Source organism: Ursus americanus, chromosome 14 (genome assembly GCF_024610735.1).
Source record: "Ursus americanus isolate L20-20 chromosome 14, mUrsAme1.1.p, whole genome shotgun sequence".
Lineage (NCBI taxonomy): Eukaryota > Metazoa > Chordata > Mammalia > Carnivora > Ursidae > Ursus > Ursus americanus.
The window spans coordinates 64,700,948-64,724,324 of record NC_142140.1 but is presented as its reverse complement, the minus strand read 5'-3'; the positions used below and the strand labels follow the sequence as shown (position 1 = coordinate 64,724,324).

Genomic DNA, 23,377 nt, shown 5'->3' with positions numbered 1-23,377 from the left:
ACCCCAGAGAAGGATTTCCTAGTTTAAATCTTTGCAGTAGAAGACCGGCCGAGTGGCTATAAAACCAAGTCAGCTACTGCCTGTAGGCTCTGAAGTGACCCAGTGCTTGTTCCAGCCCCAGTTTGATCATCTGCTACCTGTGTGACTTGGGGCAGGTCTCTTAGCCCGTTAGAACCTCAGGTCTCTCCTGGAACTTTGGAAAGATCTGCACACCTCTAAGGTTCTCATAGCGACGCAGTGAGATATGGATGGTGCCTTAGCCCACGCCTAGCACAAGGGGGCTCTGGAGAAGTTCTCCCCTTTCTTATTTGAAAAATGACGGCATTCTCTTCGATGACCTTCCCTTCCAGTTCGAATAGGCTGGGGCACCATATTGTCTCAACTCTGAACACCACCAGAATTCCTGGCTTCCAATGCCAGACTCTCGAGGTGTTGGACACTATTTCTCAGACACTCTCCATGACCCTTCCTTCTCCTGGTATCACGTGATGGTTGCCAGTGACCTCATCCAGAAAACAGCCCTAAATCTATGTAAAGGATTCAAATCAGTCCTGATTGGATGGAAGAAAACAGAACGTTCACATTTTCTCCCATAGTCTCCACCCTCCCCCACAAACATGTTAAAGAAATGGCTTTTAACCCCTAAGTTAACATACCACCCCGTCATCCACTTCTTTGGGCAAATGCTGTCTCACGGGCAGTACAGAAAGGGTGAGGTCTTTGCCAGGGAAAACTGAGTCCCTGTGACAACTGTCCTTTCTCTAACTCCCAGAACGCCATTGACATCCTGGGCTTCAGCTCAGAGGAGAAAGTCGGGATCTACAAGCTCACGGGGGCCGTGATGCATTATGGGAACATGAAGTTCAAGCAGAAGCAGCGGGAGGAGCAGGCAGAGCCGGACGGCACCGAAGGTAACCGCATCTGGGCAGAGACTGGCGTCTGACTCTGCCCCTATGTTCATGGATGGACGGGGCCCCGTGAGATGAGCTCTGGGTTCCTCCCGAGAGCTGCTTTTCGGAAGTTGCACAAATGGAAAGTGGGGTATCCAAGGCTCATTGTGCTTGCCCTGGGGAAGTCCACTCCTTCTGTCAAGGAATCTGATAGTGGTGGATCCTTGAGAAACAAAAGACATCATTCTCATGGACGAGTAATCACTGCCCACCTCGCTTTCACCATCGCAGTTCACCTGCTATCTTAAGGTAGACATTGACGAGAGGATATGGTTCTGTCACTTTCTCTCCGTGCACGTCATTATTCAGATGCAGAATGCGGTCCTGAGCACCTGGGCCAGGTGAGGAAGTTTTCTCCTCCTGTTACCTTCAATTCCATTCTGACATCTGTTGAACTTGACCCTGAACCAGGGACTGGTGTACGAACCTCCGCCCCCTTCATGACTCTCACCTGGCTGATCTCTCCAATCCCCCCTCCCCCCCCCCCCCCCCCCGCCAGGTCCTGGAAACAGAGCAGATGGCAGTGGGAGGGGCTACCAGCAGCAGGACCCACCCACCATGCGCCCTGCTCGTGCACCTCATCTCTCACGCTGTGTCTTTAACCTCTTTTATTAATTCCAAGTGGACTGATTAGTGACCTCATCGCAGGAGTAATAAGTAGCCCATCAGCATTCACTGGTTTCCACCCCCCAGCAAGTGGAGGGGATTATGCAGAAAATGTACACCAGGGGGCGCCAATCCTCGGGACAATCTTGGAATCCTGGCTGTGGCAGTGGTGTAAGATAAGGGGCCCCAGAGAAACTGTTCAGAGCAAGGGACACTCTAATTGGGATAATCAAGGAAGGCTTCCTGGAGGAAGAGGGCATTGACATGGACTTTGAAGGATGGGTAGGATTCTGAAAGGTATCCTCTCCTGCGGGGAGAAAGCAGTCTGGGCAGAGGAAGCATAACGACCAAGGGGGAGGAAGAAGGAATGTGAGGGGACTGAACAGCAGAGGGGTCCAATGTGGCTACAGAAGAGGATATGTGCGGTGGATTTGTAAGAGATGGGGATTAAAAAGCGGTTATTTTGGTATCAGTTGGAGAAGGCCTTGAGTGCGGGGATAAATGGTTTAGAACGTACATGGTAGGCACAGGGGGAAACCATGAACTCTCCACGTAGCAGGGGAAGTTCGTGGGAATTAATCTGTGAGCAGTCGGGCTTATCAAGAGAGTGGGACCGTGAAAAGAAAGTGTATCAGGCTCCTCAGCAAGGGTGGATCATATGATAAATATCACGGCGGGGGCTCAGGCCCCCTTCCAGGCCCAGCTGCTGCGTGTTCCGTGTGTAGGAGCAGAAAGATGCTGCAAAGGGGAGAGTGGGGGCTATAATCCAGTCCTGAGGTCCTCTGACGATGATACCAATCCGAGTGAACATTTGCTGAATGCTCACCCCACACCAGGCCCCCACTGCACGACAGCCCAACCCATGGGGTCCTGCCACAAACCCTCCCTCCAGTTTACAAATGAGAAAACTGAGTAGTAAGGAAGCAAAATCAAAATTTGAGCATCGGGCCCTCTGAGTCTAGAGCCCAGGCTCTCTGCCACTATACTCTTCCAAACGAGGGCAATGCCAGCTCTTTTGAAGTGGCAGGGAGCAGGATTTGGTCCCTGTCTGGCCACAGGCATGTGAGCAATGAGAAGAAAGGATGTAATCACCCCAAACTTGCAAGTTTGGGGTAACTAGAAGAAAACCATCCGCCGACATGGGCAGAGCAGAGAAAGGGATATTTTGAGCAAAGAGGAAAGCACACATTTGGCCTCTTATTAAGCACTTGACAAGTACTGCCCAGGATTTTCATTAGCTCAACTCCCCAGCCAGCAATAAGGTAATGGTCCCGACCAAGGAGGAGCTGTCCCTAGAGGAGCAGTATTTCTCTACCTTCTCGATGAGTTCAGTGCAGGCAGCCAGGTCCATTCCAAAGTCAGCTGAATCCCCAATGAACTCTATGAAATTGCCAAATCTCAATTGCTTTTGACCCTCTCCCAACCCACCAGAAGGCTGGATCAAGGTTTTCTAGTTCTCTCTCAGCTATGAGCATGACATCCTGCAGAAATTTAGGAAGCTGCCTAACATATATTGCTAACTGTTGTTAACTGTCCGAATGGTGCCTCCTTTACTCATTCGCCATTTTGTGGAATTATCAGACTCCAGTATTACTGTGTAGCTGTATCCTCTTAAAAATGAAAGTTACAGGGGTGCCTGGGTGGCACAGCAATTAAACGTCTGCCTTCGGCTCAGGCGTGATCCCGGCGTTATGGGATCGAGCCCCGCATCAGGCTCCTCCGCTACGAGCCTGCTTCTTCCTCTCCCACTCCCCCTGCTTGTGTTCCCTCTCTCGCTGGCTGTCTCTATCTCTGTCGAATAAATAAATAAAATCTTAAATTTAAAAAAATGAAAGTCACGGGCACCTGGGTGGCTTAGTCGGTTAAGTGTCCCACTCTTGATTCCAGCTCAGGTCGTGATCTCAGGGTCGGGAGATCGAGCCCCAGGTCAGGCTCTGTGCTGACCATGGAGCCTGCTTAGGATTCTCTCTCTCCCTCTCCCTACACCACTCCTCTGCTCTCCTCACTCTCTCTCTCAAAAAAAAAAAAAAGTAAAGAAATTTAAATATCAGTAGGTCAAGATTCAGTTCAAGATTGCATCTAGAAGGCAAACTAAAAGTTCTGGAAAACCTGCACCCCTAGATTATGAGATCGAAGCTTCCTTGGACAAGCCCAGTCCTGGTGCACGTAGGAGAACATAAAAACACCAAAAAGGATTATGGGAAACGTTTCTGGGAGGACCCAGGGCCTGATTCGCCATGTCAGCCACTGCCGTCTTTGTGTGACACCGTTTCCCTCTTCCTTCAGTGGCTGACAAAGCTGGCTACCTGATGGGTCTGAACTCTGCAGAAATGTTGAAAGGCTTGTGTTGTCCAAGAGTGAAGGTTGGGAACGAGTATGTCACCAAAGGGCAGAACGTCCAGCAGGTAATGGAGATGCTCTGAGTTCAGTTGACTCCATTTTTCTGCTATTTTAACCACCATCTTAAAATTCTTCCATTGCAGGTGTCAGAAATACATAAGCAACTGGCCTCAGCATTAAGGGGAATTTCATTCTTAGGCCCCCAGGGTAGCTCAAGGAATGCACATCAAGGGGCACCATTGGGCACCAGGAGGGCTGGAGCCAGGAACTGAAGGGCCCTCTGGAGCTGGGCAGCCCCTCTGCAGCTCCTTCCCTGGGGCTCTGGGGATGGTCATTGCTCCCCTTCTCTTCTGCTTCCTCACTAAGCAGACAAACTCTCTCCACCTGTCCTGCCCACGGCCACCCCCTAGCTCCCAAGTTCACATCTCTGTAGTTCAGCCTCCTGCGGAGACTGAGACCAGTGTCTTTGACCCCAGTTCCAAATTCTCAGGAGAGACACTCTGTGTAACCGGACTTGGATCAGAAGTCCACCTCTGGTTGGGTTATGTGCAGCCAAGTTCTAGAGTCATGTGTTATAACCATGGTTGTTAGAAGACTATCTTTGGAAATGGGATAGTTCTCAAAAGAAGAACATCTTAACCTGGCAAGTGCTTTAAGGAATATTTAATATTAAGTTGGACTCTATGAAATTGCCATTCTCCAACCACTTTTGACCTTGAAGACATCATCAGCTTCATGCTTCAACTTTGAGGGTTGAGCGGGTGATCTTTCTTCAAGGTGACGAATTCGGTGGGCGCTCTGGCCAAGGCCGTCTACGAGAAGATGTTTCTGTGGATGGTCACCCGCATCAACCAGCAGCTGGACACCAAGCAGCCCAGACAGTACTTCATCGGGGTCTTGGACATCGCCGGCTTTGAGATCTTTGACGTGAGTTGTTTGGATAAATGCCCTTTTAAGGCCCTTCCATTTTGGTCTGCTTTGCCGAATCGCCACTGGATTTTCCAGACTCACTCCAACTCCTTGCTATTTCCAACACCTAGTTCAACAGCTTCGAGCAGCTGTGCATCAACTTCACCAACGAGAAGCTGCAACAGTTCTTCAACCACCACATGTTCGTGCTGGAGCAGGAGGAGTACAAGAAGGAGGGCATCGAGTGGACGTTCATCGACTTCGGGATGGACCTGGCCGCCTGCATCGAGCTCATCGAGAAGGTAGAGAAATAGATGCTTGTTTGGGACCATCATCTCTTTGCTCTCACTCTACCCTGATGATAGAATGGTGATCCCAGCCCTACTCTTCCGGCCTTCAGATAGCTGAATCCCCTTGCACAGACAAGTGTTGGGAAAGCAGGCATAATTCAGACACCTAAGCAGGTCCATGGGTGGTTAAGATCCAAGGGCTCAGTTCTTCCCAAGAATGTGAACGGGAGCCCGGGAGGAACTGTGGTGTTTCATACCTTATTGACTTGTCCAAAGACCCAAAGACGACAGACTATGGAGCAGTGGAGTTCTCGGAATAATGTTACTATAAAAATAGTAGAGGAGGGGCTCCTGGCTGGCTCCATCGGTGAAGCGTCTGCCTTCAGCTCAGGTCTTGATCCCAAGGTCCTGGGATAGAGTCCCGCATCGGGCTCCCTGCTCAGCGGGGTGCCTGCTTCTCCCTCTCCCTCTGCCTGCCACTCCCCTGCTTGTGCTCTCTCTCTCTCAAATAAATAAATAAAATCTTAAAAATAAAAAATAAAAAAGCAGACAACATTAACTAAAAAAAAGGGAATTTCTGTAACATTTTGAGCACTGGTCATGTTGGAATGAGTTAATCTTCCTAAGGCGGCTACGGAGAAATCCAAACATGATTGTTTCAATATTACTATTATTTTATGTCTATGTACGTAACTTTACTTTTTCTGGGGGGTATGCCTATTGCTAAAAGTGAGTTATATTTATATACATACAGTTTAGTTTCTCTCCATGTTCCTTTGTTCAACAAGCATTCATGAAGCATATACTCTGTCTAGCGCTGTGCCCCAGAGAGTTTGTGTTTGGCTCCTGCAGACAATGGAGTCATTGAAATGTACCATTAAATGCTGAGTCATGGTCTGTCATCCTACTTTCAGCCCATGGGCATCTTCTCCATCCTGGAAGAGGAGTGCATGTTCCCGAAGGCCACAGACACCTCCTTCAAGAACAAGCTGTATGACCAGCATCTGGGCAAGTCCAGCAACTTCCAGAAGCCCAAGCCTGCCAAAGGCAAGGCCGAGGCACACTTCTCTCTGGTCCACTACGCCGGGACCGTGGACTACAACATCACCGGCTGGCTCGACAAGAACAAGGACCCCCTGAACGAGACCGTGGTCGGGCTGTACCAGAAGTCTTCCCTAAAGCTGCTGTCCTTCCTTTTTTCCAACTATGCTGGTGCAGAAGCAGGTAAAATTCTCTCTCCACCCCCCACCCATGGGGAAAGTTCTGCGTAATTACTTATGACCCAGAGCTGCTCCTAGAAGAACCAGTATTCAAGTGTGAGCATCAGACTGAGCTGGATTTATTGGCCTGTCTCTGATATCCAATTTTCTTTCTCCTATTCTTCCTCCTTCTTGAGAGATTGAGTTCTGTAGAGGTAAACAGGGGACTCTCAGGGGACAAAATGGCCAATACCACATTTTTAAATAGCTTTTTAAAATTGAGATGGGGTGGCTGGCTGGCTCGGTCGGAGGACCATGCAGCTCTTGATTTGGGGGTTGTGAGTTGGAGCCCCACATTGGGTGTAGAGAGTACTTAACTAACTAAATAAAAACTTTAAAAATTGAGACATAACTCATATGCCATACAATTTACTCTTTAGAAAATTCAGCAGTTTTGAGTGTATTTACAGGGTGTTCAACCATCCCCATTATCGAATTCGAGAACATTTTCATCACACCAGTTACCCCTTCGCGAGGTTCTGTCAACTACAAAGCTACTCTCTGTCTCTATGAAGTTGCTTATTCTGGTCATTTTGTGTAAATGGAATCATACACTACAGGGTTTTTGAGTCTGGCTTTTTTCATGTAGCAGAATGTCTCCAGGATTTGTCTGTGTTGGGACACACTTCTTTTTATAGATGAGTAATATTCCGAAATGGATAGCACACATTTTGTCTATCCACTCATGAGTTGATAGACATTTGGCTACTGTGGATCGTGCCGCTGTGAACATTTGTATACAAGTTTCTATATGGGCATATGCTGTCAGTTCTCTTGGATATATACCTAAGGAGTGGAATTGCTGAGTCATATGGTAACTCTATATTTAACTTCTTGGGGAACCTCCAGACTGTTTTCCAAAATGGTTGCACAAGCCAGTCTCACTTGTTACATTTACTTGCATTTTTTTTTTTTAAGATTTTATTTATTAATTTGACAGAGACAGCCAGCGAGAGAGGGAACACAAGCAGGGGGAGTGGGAGAAGAAGAAGCAGGCTCCTAGCGGAGGAGCCCGATGTGGGGCTCGATCCCAGAACGCCGGGATCACGCCCTGAGCTAAAGGCAGACGCTTAATGACTGCGCCACCCAGGCGCCCCTACTTGCATTTTATTTTTAAAATAATTGCCACAATAGGGTTTTTAAATTATGGGCTGTCTTAAATACATCAATTTTAAAAATTAATGTACTTAATGTGAAAATATAGGCAATGTAATCATTCATTCTGTAATTAAAAACAGACAAGAAGGGGCGTTTGGGTGGCACAGTGAGTTAAGTGTCAGACTCTGGGTTTCAACACAGGTCATGATGTCAGGGTCCTGGGATCAAGCCCCGTGTCAGACTCCGTGCTCAGCATAGAGTCTGCTTGGGATTCTCTCTCCCTCTGCCCCTCCTCCTGCTCTCTCTCTCAAATAAATAAATAAATATTTTTAAAAAAGGAAAGAAAAGAAAAAAAACCCTTCAGCTCTGTTATATCAAAAGAAAACCAGAAAGTCCCATTTCAGGGTTTGAAGGATGTGGCCACCACTAAAAGAAGGGAATCCTTATGCACTGTTGGTGGGAAGGTAAATTGGTGCAGTCACTGTGGAAAACATGATGGAGTTCCCTCAAAAATTAAAAATAAAATTACCATATGATCCAGCAGTCCATATCTGAAGGAAGCAAAGTCACTATCCTAAAGAGATTATCTACACCCCACGTTCACTGCAGCATTATTCACAATAGCCAAGACATGGAAACAACCCAAGTGTCCGTCCACAGATGAATGGATAAAGAAAATGTGGCATACTATTCAGCCATAAAAAAAGAGAAAATCTTGGATTTGCGACAACATGGATAGACCTCGAGGGTACTATGCTAAATGAAATAAGTCAGAAAGAGAAGGACAAATCCTGTGTGATCTTGCTTATACGTGGAATCTAAGAAAACCAGACTCATGGAAACAGAGATCAGACTTTGTGGTTGCCAGAGGTGGGGGTGAAGGGATGGGGGAATTGGATGAAGGTGTCAAAAGATATTAACTTCCATGGGCGCCTGGGTGGGGCAGTCGTTAAGGCGTCTGCCTTCGGCTCAGGGCGTGATCCCGGTGTTCCGGGATCGAGTCCCACATCGGGCTCCTCCGCTGGGAGCCTGCTTCTTCCTCTCCCACTCCCCCTGCTTGTGTTCCCTCTCTCGCTGGCTGTCTCTATCTCTGTCAAATAAATAAATAAAATCTTTAAAAAAAAAAAAAAGCTGCAAAGTTCTCATCACAAGGAAAAAATTGTAACCATGTATGGGCACAGATGTTAAACTCAATGAGACTGTTTCAAAACGTATACATGTATCAAACCGTGATGTCAGTGCACGTGAAAGTTACACAGTGTTATATGTCAATGACATCTCAATAACCTTGGGGGTGGGGAGGGCTCAGGGCTACATCTGACCCACCCTCCGTGTCTGTCTCCAGGTGATTCCGGGGGGAGCAAGAAGAGCGGGAAGAAGAAAGGCTCGTCTTTCCAGACAGTGTCGGCGGTGTTCAGGGTTTGTGTTTTGGCAATTTCTACGTTGGGCTGTTCTTCTGGTCTGTGGAATAGCATTTGCTGAGGTACGTGTGCTTATTTTGATTTGTGTCCCAGGAAAATTTAAACAAGTTGATGACCAATTTAAGGAGCACTCACCCTCACTTTGTGCGATGCCTGATTCCCAATGAGACCAAGACTCCCGGTGAGTGAGACTCCATCAGAACAGGACTCCCCAAAACGTGTGTAAACTTCCACGTGCGTGAGCGCGTGTGTGTTTCCCTGAGCGGAGGGTTATGGTGTCTATCACCTCTCAACGCCGTCTATGAACTGACATGGCCAGATTTAGCAAATACAAATACCAGATGCCCCGTTACGTTTGAATTTCAGATGAACAATGAAAAACGTCTTTGTGTAAGAATGACCCACGCGGCGTTTGGGATGCATGTACACTACAATATGATTTACCGAATCCGAAATTCAAACTCACCTTGGCGTCCTGTATTTTACCTGGCACCCCTCCTCTGAAGTCATATCCCAAATAGTCAAATACATATGGAGGCACGTCAGATCCATGACATTCATAAGGTTCTCCAGGGGCTCTGTGACTCCTTTCCCCCAAAGACAACCACGGCATCTCGAGTATTCCACAGTTAAAACCCCTGTTTCCCAAGCTTATATGGTATAGAGTTACTCTATCATTTCTACTGCTTCCAACAGTGAGGTAAGTATAGTTCTGTCCATTTTACAGATGGGAAAACTGAGAAATGTAGATCTAGAACACTGGGCAGTAGCATAGATCCTGAACCATCGCTCAGTCCCCGATGCACAACTATTCTTAGAAGGTAGCGGGGTCTCAGTGTCGTTTGTCACAAAGAGAAGAGCACACAGCCACACCTAGCTCTGGCTCCGAGGCAGCTCACTTACAGCTGACAGAGTTATCTACCCCAAACATGAGTAAGTATCCTCCCTCTGCAATGTGACAAGGGAGCAGAGGGTTTCAGAGGCTGAAAGGAAACACACACACACACACACACACACACACACACACACACACACACACACAAAACAAACCAGGTCCACCCGTTGCTGCCCATGGGAACCTTAGCTGCGTACTTTAGCTTTCCGGGCTATAAAACGAGGATTAAAGTAGCATTTCATGCATGCATTCACTTAGGTAGCTTTTCATTTATTTATTTAATGAGTGCTTATAAACTTTGTAAATATTAATTCACTCAACCTGTCTTAAGGGGGTTGTTGTAAGGATCACATGAGTGAGTGCATGTCAAGCATCTCAAGCAGGACCAAGCACCTTGTGAACGTTCAGTGTATCTGGCCGTCGATGATAATACTAATAGTCGTTATTAGTGTAATTACAAGAAGAGGAATAATTATGATAATAATGTTATATATGATAATAATCATGAGAAATGATAACATCATGGGGAAATAATTGTATTATCACATTAATAATTATTAATTGCTTGTGATATTATTACAGTATAATTACATCATTAATTCTTATGTTATTATTATTATTATTATTATTATTATTATTATTACTGAAAGCCAGACATTTCAGTTCTCCAAACAACCACATCTACTATGTGTAGCGGAATTCATCTACCATGAAAATCTAAGTCAAAGGCAAAAACCAGTGGGCTCACTGCTTGGACCCACGTTGTCTTTGCAAGCTGCACCCCTCCCAGGGAACCCAGCACAGCCCATGTCTCCTCCAGGCTTGGAACGGCTCTGTTTCTCTGGTTATGCATCAAACGAAATTGTTGGCTTGTGTGTGGCTGTCTTGTCACAAAGAAAGCAGATTTCCATGATTGTTCTGAGCACATGTCCGCACCAATCAAACGTGCCATCCGTAAAGCGCCTGCTGCAAGTATCAGGCAACAGGGGTGGAGTGCCCCTCCCTGGGTTTAACCTGTGCCTCTAGGGGCCCCCAGGGGTCCGGGCAATCCACTGGTTCCCTTTTTCTCCTAGAAGGTGAATTGTGACGAAATCTCCAAGCCTTCCTCTCCATTTTGCTTCTCCTTCGTTGGCGCCTCTCTGTTTTCTTTCTCATTTCTGAGAATAGACTAAGACCCTACTACAGGAGCGTGGGCGAGGCTTTGGAAAGGACCTACTGGGGCCTCTTCACTTTCTAGAAGAGGGAGTTGAGACTGTGGAGATTGAAGTGCCTGCCCCAGGGCGTCTGGAGCTGGGGCTGGAGTCCTGGTCCTGGGTCAAACCACAAACTGATCTCCCACACACCTGCCTGCAAAGCTGAGATGGCAGGAGAAGGGAGTTTGTTGGAGCTGATGAATGAGAGATAGAGAGAAAATTCTTTAGCAATGGTAACATGAGAAAGATAAGGCAATAGCTTGGGGGACTTTTTAGATGTTTTGCACATGGGTCAGAGGGCAGAGAGGATTGTCTTTGTGGGCCTTCCAGACACGTCACCGCCTGGGTTGGGAGGGACACAGGGAGAGCCCAGGGAGAAGTCAACCCAGTTCTGAGCCTGCAGGGGCCCAGGGGAAGGAGGGAGCCCAGTCTCAGCTCTGCGGCTACCCGGCAGGGCCCTCACCTCTCCCAGAAATGGGGGTGCACAACTGGCATCAGAGCCCCTCAAAATCCTCATCCAAGAAATACTGGGAGCTGGACTTGGGGATCCCTCGGGTTCGCTCCCAGGAGAGGTCCCCTGAGTGTCTGATGTTTCTCCTTGGTCTTAACCACTACTTTCTCGAGAGAATCACTGGCCAGTGGAACCTTCAGGAATGATGGAAATGTTCCACGTCTGTGCCGTCCACAACGGCAGCCACTGGATACATGACACGCAGCCGGTGGGGCTAAGAAAATGAACTTTTCATCTTAATGAATTTAAATTTAAATAACCACATGTGGCCAGAAACTATCGTATCAGACACCACAGCTCCAACAGAACCTTGAAGCTTGCGTAAATGAGTAGTCCTCTCTCCTCCCAGCCACCAAGGAAATCTGTGAGCCTTCTAGAAGTTTCCAGAAGGTTCATCAGAGACAGCTTTAGCCTTCCCTCTCCCCAGCAATCTAGGGAACCCACAAGGAAAAGCCATTATGCAGCTATAAGACGGCTCCTAACCACTCACAGGGCCCCAGTACAGAATTTTCTCAGTCCCCGTTTGATTTGTGCCCGACCCAAGAGAGTCCCTGATAAGGGTTTGTCCCTGATAAGGGCTTGTCCCTGTGGGTCCTCGTCGTCCTCCCAGGGTTGGTGTCCCCCCCTTCCTTCCCAGAGCTCATGCTCAGCCGTCAGCAGATGACCACCCTGCATTCAACCCCTTGCGCCCTCTAAAGCACAGATGTCCTCTCTGTTTCTCTGCTTCCACTAAAGGCAAAGCTTACAGATGTTACATCCCTGACCTTGAGTCGACAAGGGCACATCACGTTATCTAATGGGAAGTCCAGAGGGTACCCATACTCATTCCAGCCTAGCTAAGACTCAAGAGCCAGGAACAGGGTAAAAGATCAATATTCTGGCTTTTAGCCCATAACAATGGGGTGCTCCAGTGTCCCCAGGAGGTTGGGATTATTTCTACTGGGGGACAGTAGATAGGCTCCAGCCTCTCCTGGACCCTCCATCTTAGAGCCAGTACTAACTCTTTCCACTCAAGCCTGGGCGTGTGGGCGTGTCTCACGGAGGCCAGACCATTAAAGACAAAGAAAATGCCGCTGACATACCCCCGGAACATTCTCTTCCCAGGCGTGATGGACCATTACTTGGTCATACACCAACTACGCTGTAATGGGGTCCTCGAGGGCATCCGGATTTGCAGGAAAGGATTCCCCAGCCGCATCCTCTATGCTGACTTCAAACAGAGGTAGATTGCCTGGCTTTCCATCTCTCTCCTTTTTTTTTTTTTTTTTTAAGATTTTATTCATTTGGGGGCACCTGAGTGGTTCAGTCGGTGAAGTGTCTGCCTTTGGCTCAGGTCATGGTCCCAGGTCCTGGGATCGAGCGCCACATCAGGATCCTTGCTCAGTGGGGAGCCTGGTTCTCCCTCTCCCTCTGCCTGTGCTCTGTCTACTTGTGCTCTCTTTCTCTGTCTCTCAAATGAATAGAGAGAGGGAGAGAGAACATGAGCAGGGGGAGCAGCAGAGGGAGAGGGAGAAGCAGACTCCCCAGCTGAGCAGGGAGCCTGGTGCAGGGTTCCATCCAGGACCCTGGGACCATGACCTGAGCCTAAGGCAGACACTTCACCAACCCAGCCACCCAGGCACCCCACATCTCCTTCGGAGGGCACCTTGTGCGTTCCCCAGAGGAGCTCCTTGGGCTGGGTGTTTGGTGAGCTCACAGCTTCCCAGGGCTTCCGTGAGCCTTGTCTTTAGCTGGGGGGATGATCTATGCCCAAAGTGAGTGCCGGGCCAGCCCGAAGGGGTCCCAGAATCAGAGCCCCAGCCCTCCAGCTTGACTGTGCCCCTAGAGCAGTTTCTCACCTGCACCGTTGACGTTCCGGGCTAGATAATCCTGTCTTGCGGGGGCTCGCATGTGTGTTGTAGGATTTTAACAGCATTCCTGGTCTCTATCTACAGTGTTGGGAGCAAACCACACCCCACCCACACTGGGACAATAAAAAATGTCTCCCGATATTGCCAGATGTCCCCTGGAGAGGGAGGACATGGGGGGGATGGTTTAAATTGTCCCCAGTTGAGTTCCGCTGCTCCAGACCAGCTCTCTCCTCCCAGCTGCCATCTAGGCTCACAATTCCAGGCCCTGTCTGGAGTAGAGGAAGGGAGAGGACACTCGAGAGGTAGGAGGACCACAGGCCTGCAAGTCACAGATGATTTCAAGGTTCTTTTACATCAGATAAGAACTATTTCCCCTGAAAGCAAAATTCCAGCTGTGTACCCCCTCTCCCAGACGAGCTGTACAATATTCCATTTCTTCCTAAGGCTGGAGTGGGAGAAGTTTCTAGAAGTCCTGATCTTAGGTATGGGGTGGGCCTTGTCTCAGGTATGGGGCCGTTCTTGGGGATTGAATCCATTCAGGAAATTCTGTCCCTTGATGGAAACCACCTCCCAACCTAGCCCAGCCAGGCCAATGAGGGGGGGCTAAGTAGATGCTAGGCCTGACCCAGCTTCCAAAGCCAGATTGAAGGGAAGGGAAGGTGTCTCCTCTGCTTCCTGTGTGCTCGGCCAAGTGCTGGCAGACTCTTGTCACCTAAACCGTGGTGGCTTTCCAGGATCCGTGTTCCCTCAGGGGAGGGCATGGCTTTTCTGGCCTGGGTCATCACAGAATGCGCTGGGCCCTGGCAGGGGTGAGGCCCCTGGGCAGAGAGGAGCAGAGTGAGGCATTCAGGAAACTGCATGGAGGGAGCACCCTCCCAGCTCTGTGCGGCCAGAGGCCCTTCTCCCTCGAATCCCCCTCCCATGCCCAGCTGCCGGCAGGTGTCCAACCAACCGAGTTCCACCCCCCAGGTACCGGATCCTCAACGCCAGCGCCATCCCCGAAGGGCAGTTTATTGACAGCAAAAATGCTTCTGAGAAGCTTCTGAGCTCCATCGACGTGGACCGGGAGCAGTATCGATTTGGCCACACCAAGGTGAGAACACACAAAGCTGGGACATCCCTCCACCCATGTCACCCACAGCCCTGGGCTGATTGTCGGCTGGTGGGGGAAGAAAGGGCCCCTTTCCCCGTCTGGCCAACCTGATGACCCCGTTGTGCAGGAGCCCACGCAGAAGGAGCTGGGGTCTAGGGATCGGGAATTCTGTCTCCATGTTGGTTTCCAGGTATCTAAAGGCTTCATTGGAAGCCAGGCTCCCCTCCCTCCCAGCCTGGAAGAATGCAATAGAAAGCTCTACGGTCCTAAGAGAGCAGAGCAAAGGCACTCTTACGTGGCACGATAGAGCCAAGGAGAGAGGAGAATGCAGCAAGGATTCCAGGAACAGTGAAAACTTGGAGGGAATGATTATTACAGAGATTTACTGAGCACGTGGGGATCCAGCCCTGTGACTCGCTCTTTATGCACCCTGCATTCAGTCCCCCCAATAACCCGAAGGTGGTAAGGCTAGTCCTGATCTCGTGCGGTTACAGGGAGGGCAGGGAAATAAAGGCTCCCGGAGGGCAAGAAACTTGCTCGAGGTCACATGGACAGTAAGGGACAAAGGCCAGCTTCAAATCCTGGCCTGGCTGCAGAGCTCTCCCTCCTGGAAAGAGCCAGACTGGGGCCTGTGGCCCCCAAGGGTGCCCTGCTTCCTTGGAATGTCCGTCCAGTGTGGGCCGTGGGTGAGGGGGCCTGGGGGTGGGACCAGTCTTCTCAGAGGGCAGACAGAGAGGAGGACAAAGAAGGCAGAACCGTCTGTGAATTTCTCCTAATCTGGGCACAGTTGAGCTCAGAGGGTACTTTCTAGACTCATCCTTGCCTCCTGTGTGTGAGGTCTGTCCGAATCGGTCTGTGTGGGTTGGAGGGACCTGGAGCGTCCTATGGAACAGGGCTCAGGAGACGTCACCGCGGGGCCCAGCGGACTGCCAGTCCCAAGCCACGGCTATGAAGGCTGAGGCCTGGGCTGGGCAGAGACAGGCTCCCGGGAGGGCCCCGGGTTGCACAGCGGCTGAGAACACAGCAGGGCTCATCTCTCCCCTGACGCAGGTGTTTTTCAAAGCCGGGCTTCTCGGCCTCCTGGAGGAGATGAGGGACGAGAAGCTGGCGACCCTGATGACACGTACACAGGCCATATGCCGGGGATACCTGATGCGGGTGGAGTTCAAGAAGATGATGGAGAGGAGGTGATGCGGAAGGACCCTTGCCCCGCCTTATCCCGCCCTCCCTACTTCACAGCTGCTGGTCGCTTCCTGGTTTTAGTCTCGGGGCATCGATGTCCTTGCTCATTCATTTAACCAACACCTGCCAAGCGGCCCTTCCGTGCTGGGGACCCTGCATGGCGCTGGGGATACAGAAAGGAACCCTGCCCTCCAGGAGCTCAGGGGTGGGTTGGAAGCAGACCCCCGCGTGGCTGACTGCAACACGCATGACAAGTGCAAGGTCAGAGTCACATTCAGGGCCATGGGGGATGCTGAGAACAAGCCCTCTACCTGGCCAGGAATTGGGGCAGGCTGAAGGGGTCAGCAAGAAGAAAAAGCCTTCTGAAGGAAGCTTTGCTTGGCCTGAGAAAGGATGGCCTGGAGGCCACCGTGGTGGGAGCAAAGAGGGAGAGGCACCCAACACAGGTTTCCCTGCACCGTGTTAATGAGGCCAGACCCGGGCATCGGCTGGGAAGCCATGGCAGGTACATACAGGGACCAGCAAGAGGATCGAGTTTGCAGAAGAAGACAAGGACCTGAACTAAGACAGAGTCCGGTGGGGGGGAGCAGGGGATGGGTCCCAGGGACATTGAAGAGTCTTACTCCTTTGATAATTCACCAGCGGCACTGGTGGCTGGTTATGTGCGGGAATTTCAGGGACAGGGGAACTTGGGGGGAGGTCCATTCTCCCCAATTCCCTGATACCCTCTATAGCTCCAACCCTGGGGTTGCCACGTGGGCCACACCGTGCATTCGTCAAGAACACCTCGCGGGCTTCTAACTGGGTGAAGTGAATGGAAGCCAGCACAGAAATGGGGGAGAGGAGAGCCCTTGGCAGGGGCCGGTTTATGGGAAAGGGAAGCAAGTTTTCAGGCGCACGAGAGCTCTGGAGGATACAGAGTAGGAGGTAAGACAGGGGTCACTGGGACATAGGCAACAGTCGAAATCAGGAAAGTAGGCAAATTCTAGGAGAGCACGTGTTGGGGAGACGGTCTTGGGTCTCCCACAGATAAGCAGGAAGAGGGGAGCCCACACGGCAGAGTACAAGGAGGCAGGAATCATGGCATCAAAGGCCATGAGGTCTTTCAAAAAGGTGAGAGTCAGCCGTTCAACTGTGGGAGACAGGGGTGCCTGGGTGGCTCAGTTGGGCATCTGCCTTGGGCTCAGGTCATGATCCCAGGGTCCTGGGATGGAGTCCCACATTGGCTCCCTGCTCAGCGGGGAGCCTGCTTCTCCCTCTCCCTCTGCTGCTCCCCCTGCTTGTGCTCTCTCTCTCTCTCTCTCTGTGTCAAATAAATAGATAAAATCTTTTTTTAAAAAAATGTGGGAGACAGACTCGGTAGAGTAGAGATGAAGATGCTGGTGGCATTGGTCATCAGGACCTTAGGCACTGTATCTCCAGAAGGTGGTAGGGGCAGAAGTCTGGAAGTCTGGGGCGGGAGAGGGGAAGGCCCACAAATGGCCCCGTGGCCTCCCTCACCTCCCAACCTCTGTGCATGCCATTGCCTCTGTCCTTCTCTGCAGAGCACACCCCAGGGCCCACAGGAGCCTTACAGCTCGGCTGCCCCTGCTTCCCACCTAGCGGGGAAGAGGGAAGCGCCTGGGTCTCCCGGGGCGGGTGCGGGCGGACACGACTCCTTGCTGTGGTTCATTAACGCAGTCGGACGGGGCGTACAGGGACTCCATCTTCTGCATCCAGTACAACATCCGCGCCTTCATGAACGTCAAGCACTGGCCCTGGATGAACCTTTTCTTCAAGATCAAGCCGCTCCTCAAGAGCGCGGAGGCTGAGCGAGAGATGGCCACCATGAAGGAAGACTTCGAGAGGACCAAGGAAGAGCTGGCCAGATCCGAGGCTCGCCGGAAGGAGCTGGAGGAGAAGATGGTGTCCCTGCTGCAGGAAAAGAATGACCTCCAACTGCAGGTCCAGTCTGTAAGTACCTTCCCGGTGAGGATAGAAAGGAGGGGCCTCAAGGGAGGCCCCAGCAGGTGCGTCTATTCAAGGGACAGTGGTGCCACCTAGTGGGCGAACGCAGTATTGCAGCGCCACCACGCCGGTCGGAGGAGGGAGGGGGCGGGGCTTAGCGGCCGCAGAGGTGCTGCGAAGCGTGTCTGGAAAGGGAATTTCTCTCACCCTCGTTTCTGTCTGGCCTCCACAGCGGAGTTAGACCTATTTTGCTGTGGGTATGAGGGGACTGTGTCTGTCCTCATAATTAAAACCTATCAGGAATGCACCAGATCTTTAAAAAAAAAAAAAGTCATGTAAACAAATATTAAAGTAAGCACTAAAGCAATTCAAAGGAGGAATAATTTTATATATATATGAGTTTTGGTAACATGATTATACTAAAAAATGCTTTGAAGTTATGCATTTGTTAATCAAGGAAATAGGGGAAACCACTTACAGCCTGTAACGCTCTGGCAGCATAATTGTATCAATTCACAATTTAAGGCGTTTATCATTTACCCTTTTTAATAAGCTCCCAAATGCCTTGCGTACAAAGCATTTTCTCCTCCCCTTTTTACTTTCCCAATCAGTACAGTGTGGTCGTTGGGAGCACTTTCCCAAGCCAAGTGGGCAAGAGGATAAGTTTTGGAATTAGATAGCTGAGTTTATAACCCAGACCCTCCACTTGATAGCTGTGTGGCCTCAGGCAAGTTACTTAGCCTCTCTGTGCCTTGTTTTTCTCATCTGTAAAATGGGCACAGTAACAGCACACACATCATGGGGTTGTCGGGAGGATCGGATAAGTCCGTGTATGTGAAATGCCAAGCACATAGTATGTGGTCAATTAACACTGATGCTTATTCTTAGGCATAACCTTGAAATGTGGGTCTAGTTTTTACAAAACTCTTGTACAAGAAGATACAGTCTGATCAGGTTTAAGAATAGAATTAGCTAATCTCGGCCTGTCCGAGAAACCCATCACAGAGCCTTCTGGGACGTATATCAACTTAACCACTGAATTCCTATTTTGAATTTTCTGTTCTGTGGCTCGAGGAGGCAGGCTCACGGGGGAGAGACCGCCCTCTCCCATTGGAAGTAAAAGGTAGTATTGGAAATACCAGTTAGCTTGTGGTGACTTCGAGTAGAGGAATCATTTTTCAATGGGTGGTAGAAGGAAGAGTGGGCACATTTGGGCAAATCGGCAGAAGCTTCGTGAACCGTATGGACTCCTTTGTTTGAAACTATTTCAGCTGAATTTCTATTAAGTGGCTGCCCTTGGCGGCTAAAGAAAGGTATATGGATAATAGACAAGTGGTGTGTGTGCGTGTGTGTGTGCGCTGAGTGTGTGTGCACATGGGCGTGCACGTGCGTGTGTGCAGGTGTGCCTCTGTGCACGTGAGTGCGCGCGTGTATGCGCGTCTGTGCGCATCTGTGTGTGTGCGTGTTTGTGTGCACGTGTGTCTGTATGCCTGTGAATATGCGTGTGTGCACATGCACAGGCACGTCTATACATGTGTGTATGCACATGTGTGTGTGCGTGCACGAGTATGTATGTGCACGTGCGTGTGTGCATATGCATGGGTGCTGATTGCACGAGTGCGCGTGTGTGTGCATGCACGTGCGAGTGTGTGTGCGCGCGCGTGTGTGGTCACACAAGTGTGTGTGCGCGCGGGTGTGACCCATTCCTTGGCTCAGGTCCAGATAGTGGGCTTCTGGAGGGCAGAGCACTTCCCGTGTACAGTTGGCTGAGAGTCTGACCAAAACACAACCATCTGGTTCTTTCAGGAAACAGAAAACCTGATCGACGCGGAGGAGCGCTGTGAGGGGCTCATCAAAAGCAAGATCCAACTGGAAGCCAAAGTCAAGGAGCTGAACGAGAGACTGGAAGAGGAAGAAGAGGTCAACTCTGAGCTGGTGGCAAAGAAGAGGACCCTGGAAGATAAATGCTTGTCTCTCAAAAGGGACATCGACGACCTGGAGCTGACCCTGACGAAAGTGGAAAAGGAGAAGCATGCCACCGAGAACAAGGTGGGGAAACCGGGGAGTCTCCTCGGCTTCCGGAACCATCCTTACTCCCTCGCAGGGAGGAGCAGACGTTGCCCGAAGTCAGAGGCAGGAGCGAGCGGACGGGCAGTGAGGTCCCACCGAGTTCCGTCCTTCTCTGCCTTGCTCTGTACCCTGCAGGCTCTTCTCAACCCTCCTCCTGCCTGGCTGGTTGGACCCCAAACTTCCAGCCCCCAACCCATCCCGCACAAAGCAAGAGATCTTCGACAAAGGTGGCGTCCTAGTAATCCCTGTTTGCTCATGGCTCAGGAAGAGCAAATCCAGGGGCCAGGAGGGTGACGAGGGAGGCAGGTGGCATATGGGGCAGGAAGCTGGGTAACCCCACGCACTGGCCGGGATGGGGGCTAACAGGGACCCTCGTGTGTTACTGGCAGAGTATACACTGCTACAGCCTTCGGGAAAGCATAAGAAATACTTGGTCAAATTAAGGATCCTCACATTTTACAGAAATGCGTGAAAAACACAGCACTTGATTCCCATAATAATGGTAGCCAATGAGACAGACCAAGGGATGGGGTTGACCTGGTGTGAGATGACCCGGATTTTCCACGAGCAGCCAGGAGTCCAGATTTTATGTGAAATCGCACTTTTTTTTTCCAATACCGGTAACGTATTCAGAAGCTATAAACTTAAGAAAACATGTCTGCGGCCAGATTCACCCCACAGGGCAGGAGTTTAACAGCCTCTGATCTGGAAGAGTGTTGCAGATAGAGCAAAGTTTAATTTAATACCTCAAGGCTTCACGTGTGGTGCCCCCGCCCCCCGCTTCCCGACGGCACAGGACTCCCCTTCTGGATGTTCTTGAATAGCACGTTGTATCTTTCCTTACTCTTCCTGCCTTATTCGGAACCCCAGTCCCCCAGCCTGGAATACACGTTCCCGTGGATCTATAATGATAGAGGGAGATCGACGGGCTGCCCTTCGGAAGCACCCCGTTTGCATCTATCAGTGTCCCCCTTGGAAGATACAACGCTCCCTCCGAGGGAACGACCCTAATGGGAGGATGCGAGGCTGTGTGGCAGGTCAGCGGGGAAGTGAAGAGCTGGGAGGCTGCCGGTTTCAGGGTATGTTGCAGCCAACACAGAGGTAGAGACGCACTGGCCAAAAAAGAAAGAAAAGGGAAAAGGACAGGGCGAGGGAGTGATCAATAGCTTCTGATTGAATTGTTGGAGCATTCGATTGGTGTTGATATTCTCCCAGGTAAAGAATCTTTCCGAAGAAATGACAGCACTCGAGGAAAACATTTCCAAACTGACCAGAGAGAAGAAGTCTCTGCAGGAAGCCCATCAGCGGACACTGGATGATCTGCAGGTAGAAGAAGATAAAATCAACGGTCTCATGAAAATAAATGTCAAGTTGGAACAGCAAACAGATGATGTAAGGATATGTCACGACTGTGTTCTAGAGGCTGTTACCTGCAGAGACTGGGGTCCGGGGTGGGGGTCTAAGGTCTGATTCCCAAGCAGGTGAACTGAGTCCGGCCCTCAGTCCCCTCCACACGAGTCTGGGATGCTCCAGCCACTTAAATTCTGCAGCCTGTGTCTACCTTGTGAGACGGAGATACAACCAACCCTAACTGGGAGAGTTTCCACGGAAAGCTCAGCACGGGGGCGCCTGGGGGGCTCAGTCGGTGAAGCGTCTGCTTTTGGCTCAGGTCATGATCTCGGGGTCCTGGGATCGAGTCCCGCATCGGGCTCCCTGCTCAGCGGGGAGCCTGCTTCTTCCTCTCCCTCTGTCCTTCCCCCTCCCCGCCTCCTGCTCATTCTCTCTCTCTCGCAAATAAATATATTAAATATTTAAAAAAAGAAAGAAAAGACAAGCTCAGCACGTAGAGTGTTCAGTAAAACATTAGCTGCTACTATCCCCATCATCATATCGTCATCATCGTTATCAACATTCATTTGGAGATCCTTGGGCTCCAAAAACTCCAATCCTGTTCTAACATTGTTAAAATTGAGTTATTTTTCTTTGGAGATTTTATTTTATTTATTTGACAGAGAGAGAGACAGCCAGTGAGAGAGGGAACACAAGCAGGGGGAGTGGGAGAGGAAGAAGCAGGCTTCCCGCTGAGCAGGGAGCCTGATGCGGGGATCGGTCCCAAGACCCTGGGATCGTGACCTGAGCTGAAGGCAGACACTTCACCGACTGAGCCACCCAGGCGCCCCTAAAGTTGAGTTATTTTAACATTGTTAAAAATGAGTCCTGTTTGTGGCCGTGACAATTATCATTTTTCCCCCATCGTGTTACTTTTTTTCTTTTTCTTTTTTTTTTTTTAGTTTCTGAGGTAGACTGCTGTGATTCATCAGTTGCGTATATGTTCTTGGTACAAGAGCCAGGCCTGACGTTTTCAGGCTTACTCACAACTGTGGCTAGAACTTGTCCAGACTGCATGTTTTCCTGAGGCCAGAGCAGGCGAGCTCCACCCCTACCTCCCTGTTCCCCACACCCACATGCATGCACACACACACACACACACACACACACACACACACAGAGAATTGCCCTAATCTCCCCACAGATGCATGGTGTCAGCTGGGAGCACTGACAGTGTGCAATCTAGACCTTCCTGAGCTTGGCCGTAGCAGAGCCCGGCCACGGGCACCCCGCTTGCCCCTGTCTGCGCACGAGCATGCCCCTGTGGGCGCCATGATCCTACAGGGAAGGGACAGGCCAAGTAGGAATCAGCGCAAAGAGACACCAGAAGGCTTCTGAGAGATACAGCCCCCTGAGGTAGCCTTTGCTGCAGGAAGAGAGAGTGGGGACGCAGGGAGACTCTTGCTCCCTTCCGGGGCCACAGGCCAGCAGTCATGCCCCACGGGAGCTCAAGGAAGCCACCAGCACGGGTGCAGCCACACTGGCTCAAGGGGCCAGCTCCAACCTTTCTGTCCGTGTCTTCCCAGCTTGAGGGCTCCTTGGAGCAGGAGAAGAAACTGCGGGCAGACCTGGAGAGAGTAAAGAGGAAGCTGGAAGGGGACCTGAAAATGTCCCAAGAATCCATTATGGACCTGGAAAATGACAAGCTACAAGTGGAGGAGAAATTAAAGAAGTAGATATCTCATGTGTGACCTCTGTATTTGAGCCCAAATGCCACTGTAGCCCTCTACAAAGTTTGTATTTCCTGTTACTTTTTTAAAAAGGATGTATCTATGTATCTATTTGCAGGAAGGAGTTTGAAATCAGTCAGTTACAAACCAAAATTGACGATGAGCAAATGCACAGTTTACAATTACAAAAGAAGATCAAAGAACTGCAGGTAGAAGTTTCAAAACCTTCCTGACCCCGAACACCGTCTGCAAGGGTCCCTCCTGCCCTTTTGCCTTTGTTTCTTTAGCTGCTCATTCTCTTCCTGTCCTCAGGGCTGGAGAAAATGTCCTGTCCTTCTCTTTATTTTTTTCTGAAATTAACACTTTAACTTTGTCAGTAGCACATACATAGATTTCCTTGAGAATATTACAGTGTTATCAATAAGGCTAAATGTGATTGATAAGGGTTCTTTGACCACCACCCCTAACCCTCCCTTCTCAGAAGTCACTCCCACTTTTAGGTGGATTGGGTATCCTACTGGATCTCTTGCTGTGGGTTTATGTATGCATTTAAGACCCAAAGAGGAGCTCCTGGCTGGCTCCGTCGGTGCAGGGTGCAACAGGGTTGTGAGTTCGAGCTCCATGTTGGGTATAGAGATTACTTAAAAATAAAATTTAAAAAAAAAAAGGACCCAAAGAAACGATCTATGAGAGATATATAAATA

General features: G+C 50.1%; 1 protein-coding gene across 1 annotated transcript in view; it reads left to right on the top strand.

Moving 5' to 3' along the window:
- The window catches only part of LOC123792085 (myosin-13), a 49,268-nt gene that overhangs the window by 9,403 nt on the left and 16,488 nt on the right, over positions 1 to 23,377 (top strand). Inside the window, exons 10-24 of the mRNA XM_045797237.2 lie at positions 773 to 911; positions 3,843 to 3,961; positions 4,674 to 4,823; positions 4,937 to 5,107; positions 6,010 to 6,319; positions 8,798 to 8,871; positions 8,967 to 9,054; positions 12,577 to 12,694; positions 14,292 to 14,415; positions 15,466 to 15,602; positions 17,295 to 17,550; positions 19,351 to 19,593; positions 20,830 to 21,006; positions 22,530 to 22,675; positions 22,792 to 22,882. Coding sequence (XP_045653193.2) covers positions 773 to 911; positions 3,843 to 3,961; positions 4,674 to 4,823; positions 4,937 to 5,107; positions 6,010 to 6,319; positions 8,798 to 8,871; positions 8,967 to 9,054; positions 12,577 to 12,694; positions 14,292 to 14,415; positions 15,466 to 15,602; positions 17,295 to 17,550; positions 19,351 to 19,593; positions 20,830 to 21,006; positions 22,530 to 22,675; positions 22,792 to 22,882 — 2,343 coding nt within the window. The remainder of the gene's footprint in view (positions 1 to 772; positions 912 to 3,842; positions 3,962 to 4,673; positions 4,824 to 4,936; positions 5,108 to 6,009; positions 6,320 to 8,797; positions 8,872 to 8,966; positions 9,055 to 12,576; positions 12,695 to 14,291; positions 14,416 to 15,465; positions 15,603 to 17,294; positions 17,551 to 19,350; positions 19,594 to 20,829; positions 21,007 to 22,529; positions 22,676 to 22,791; positions 22,883 to 23,377) is intronic.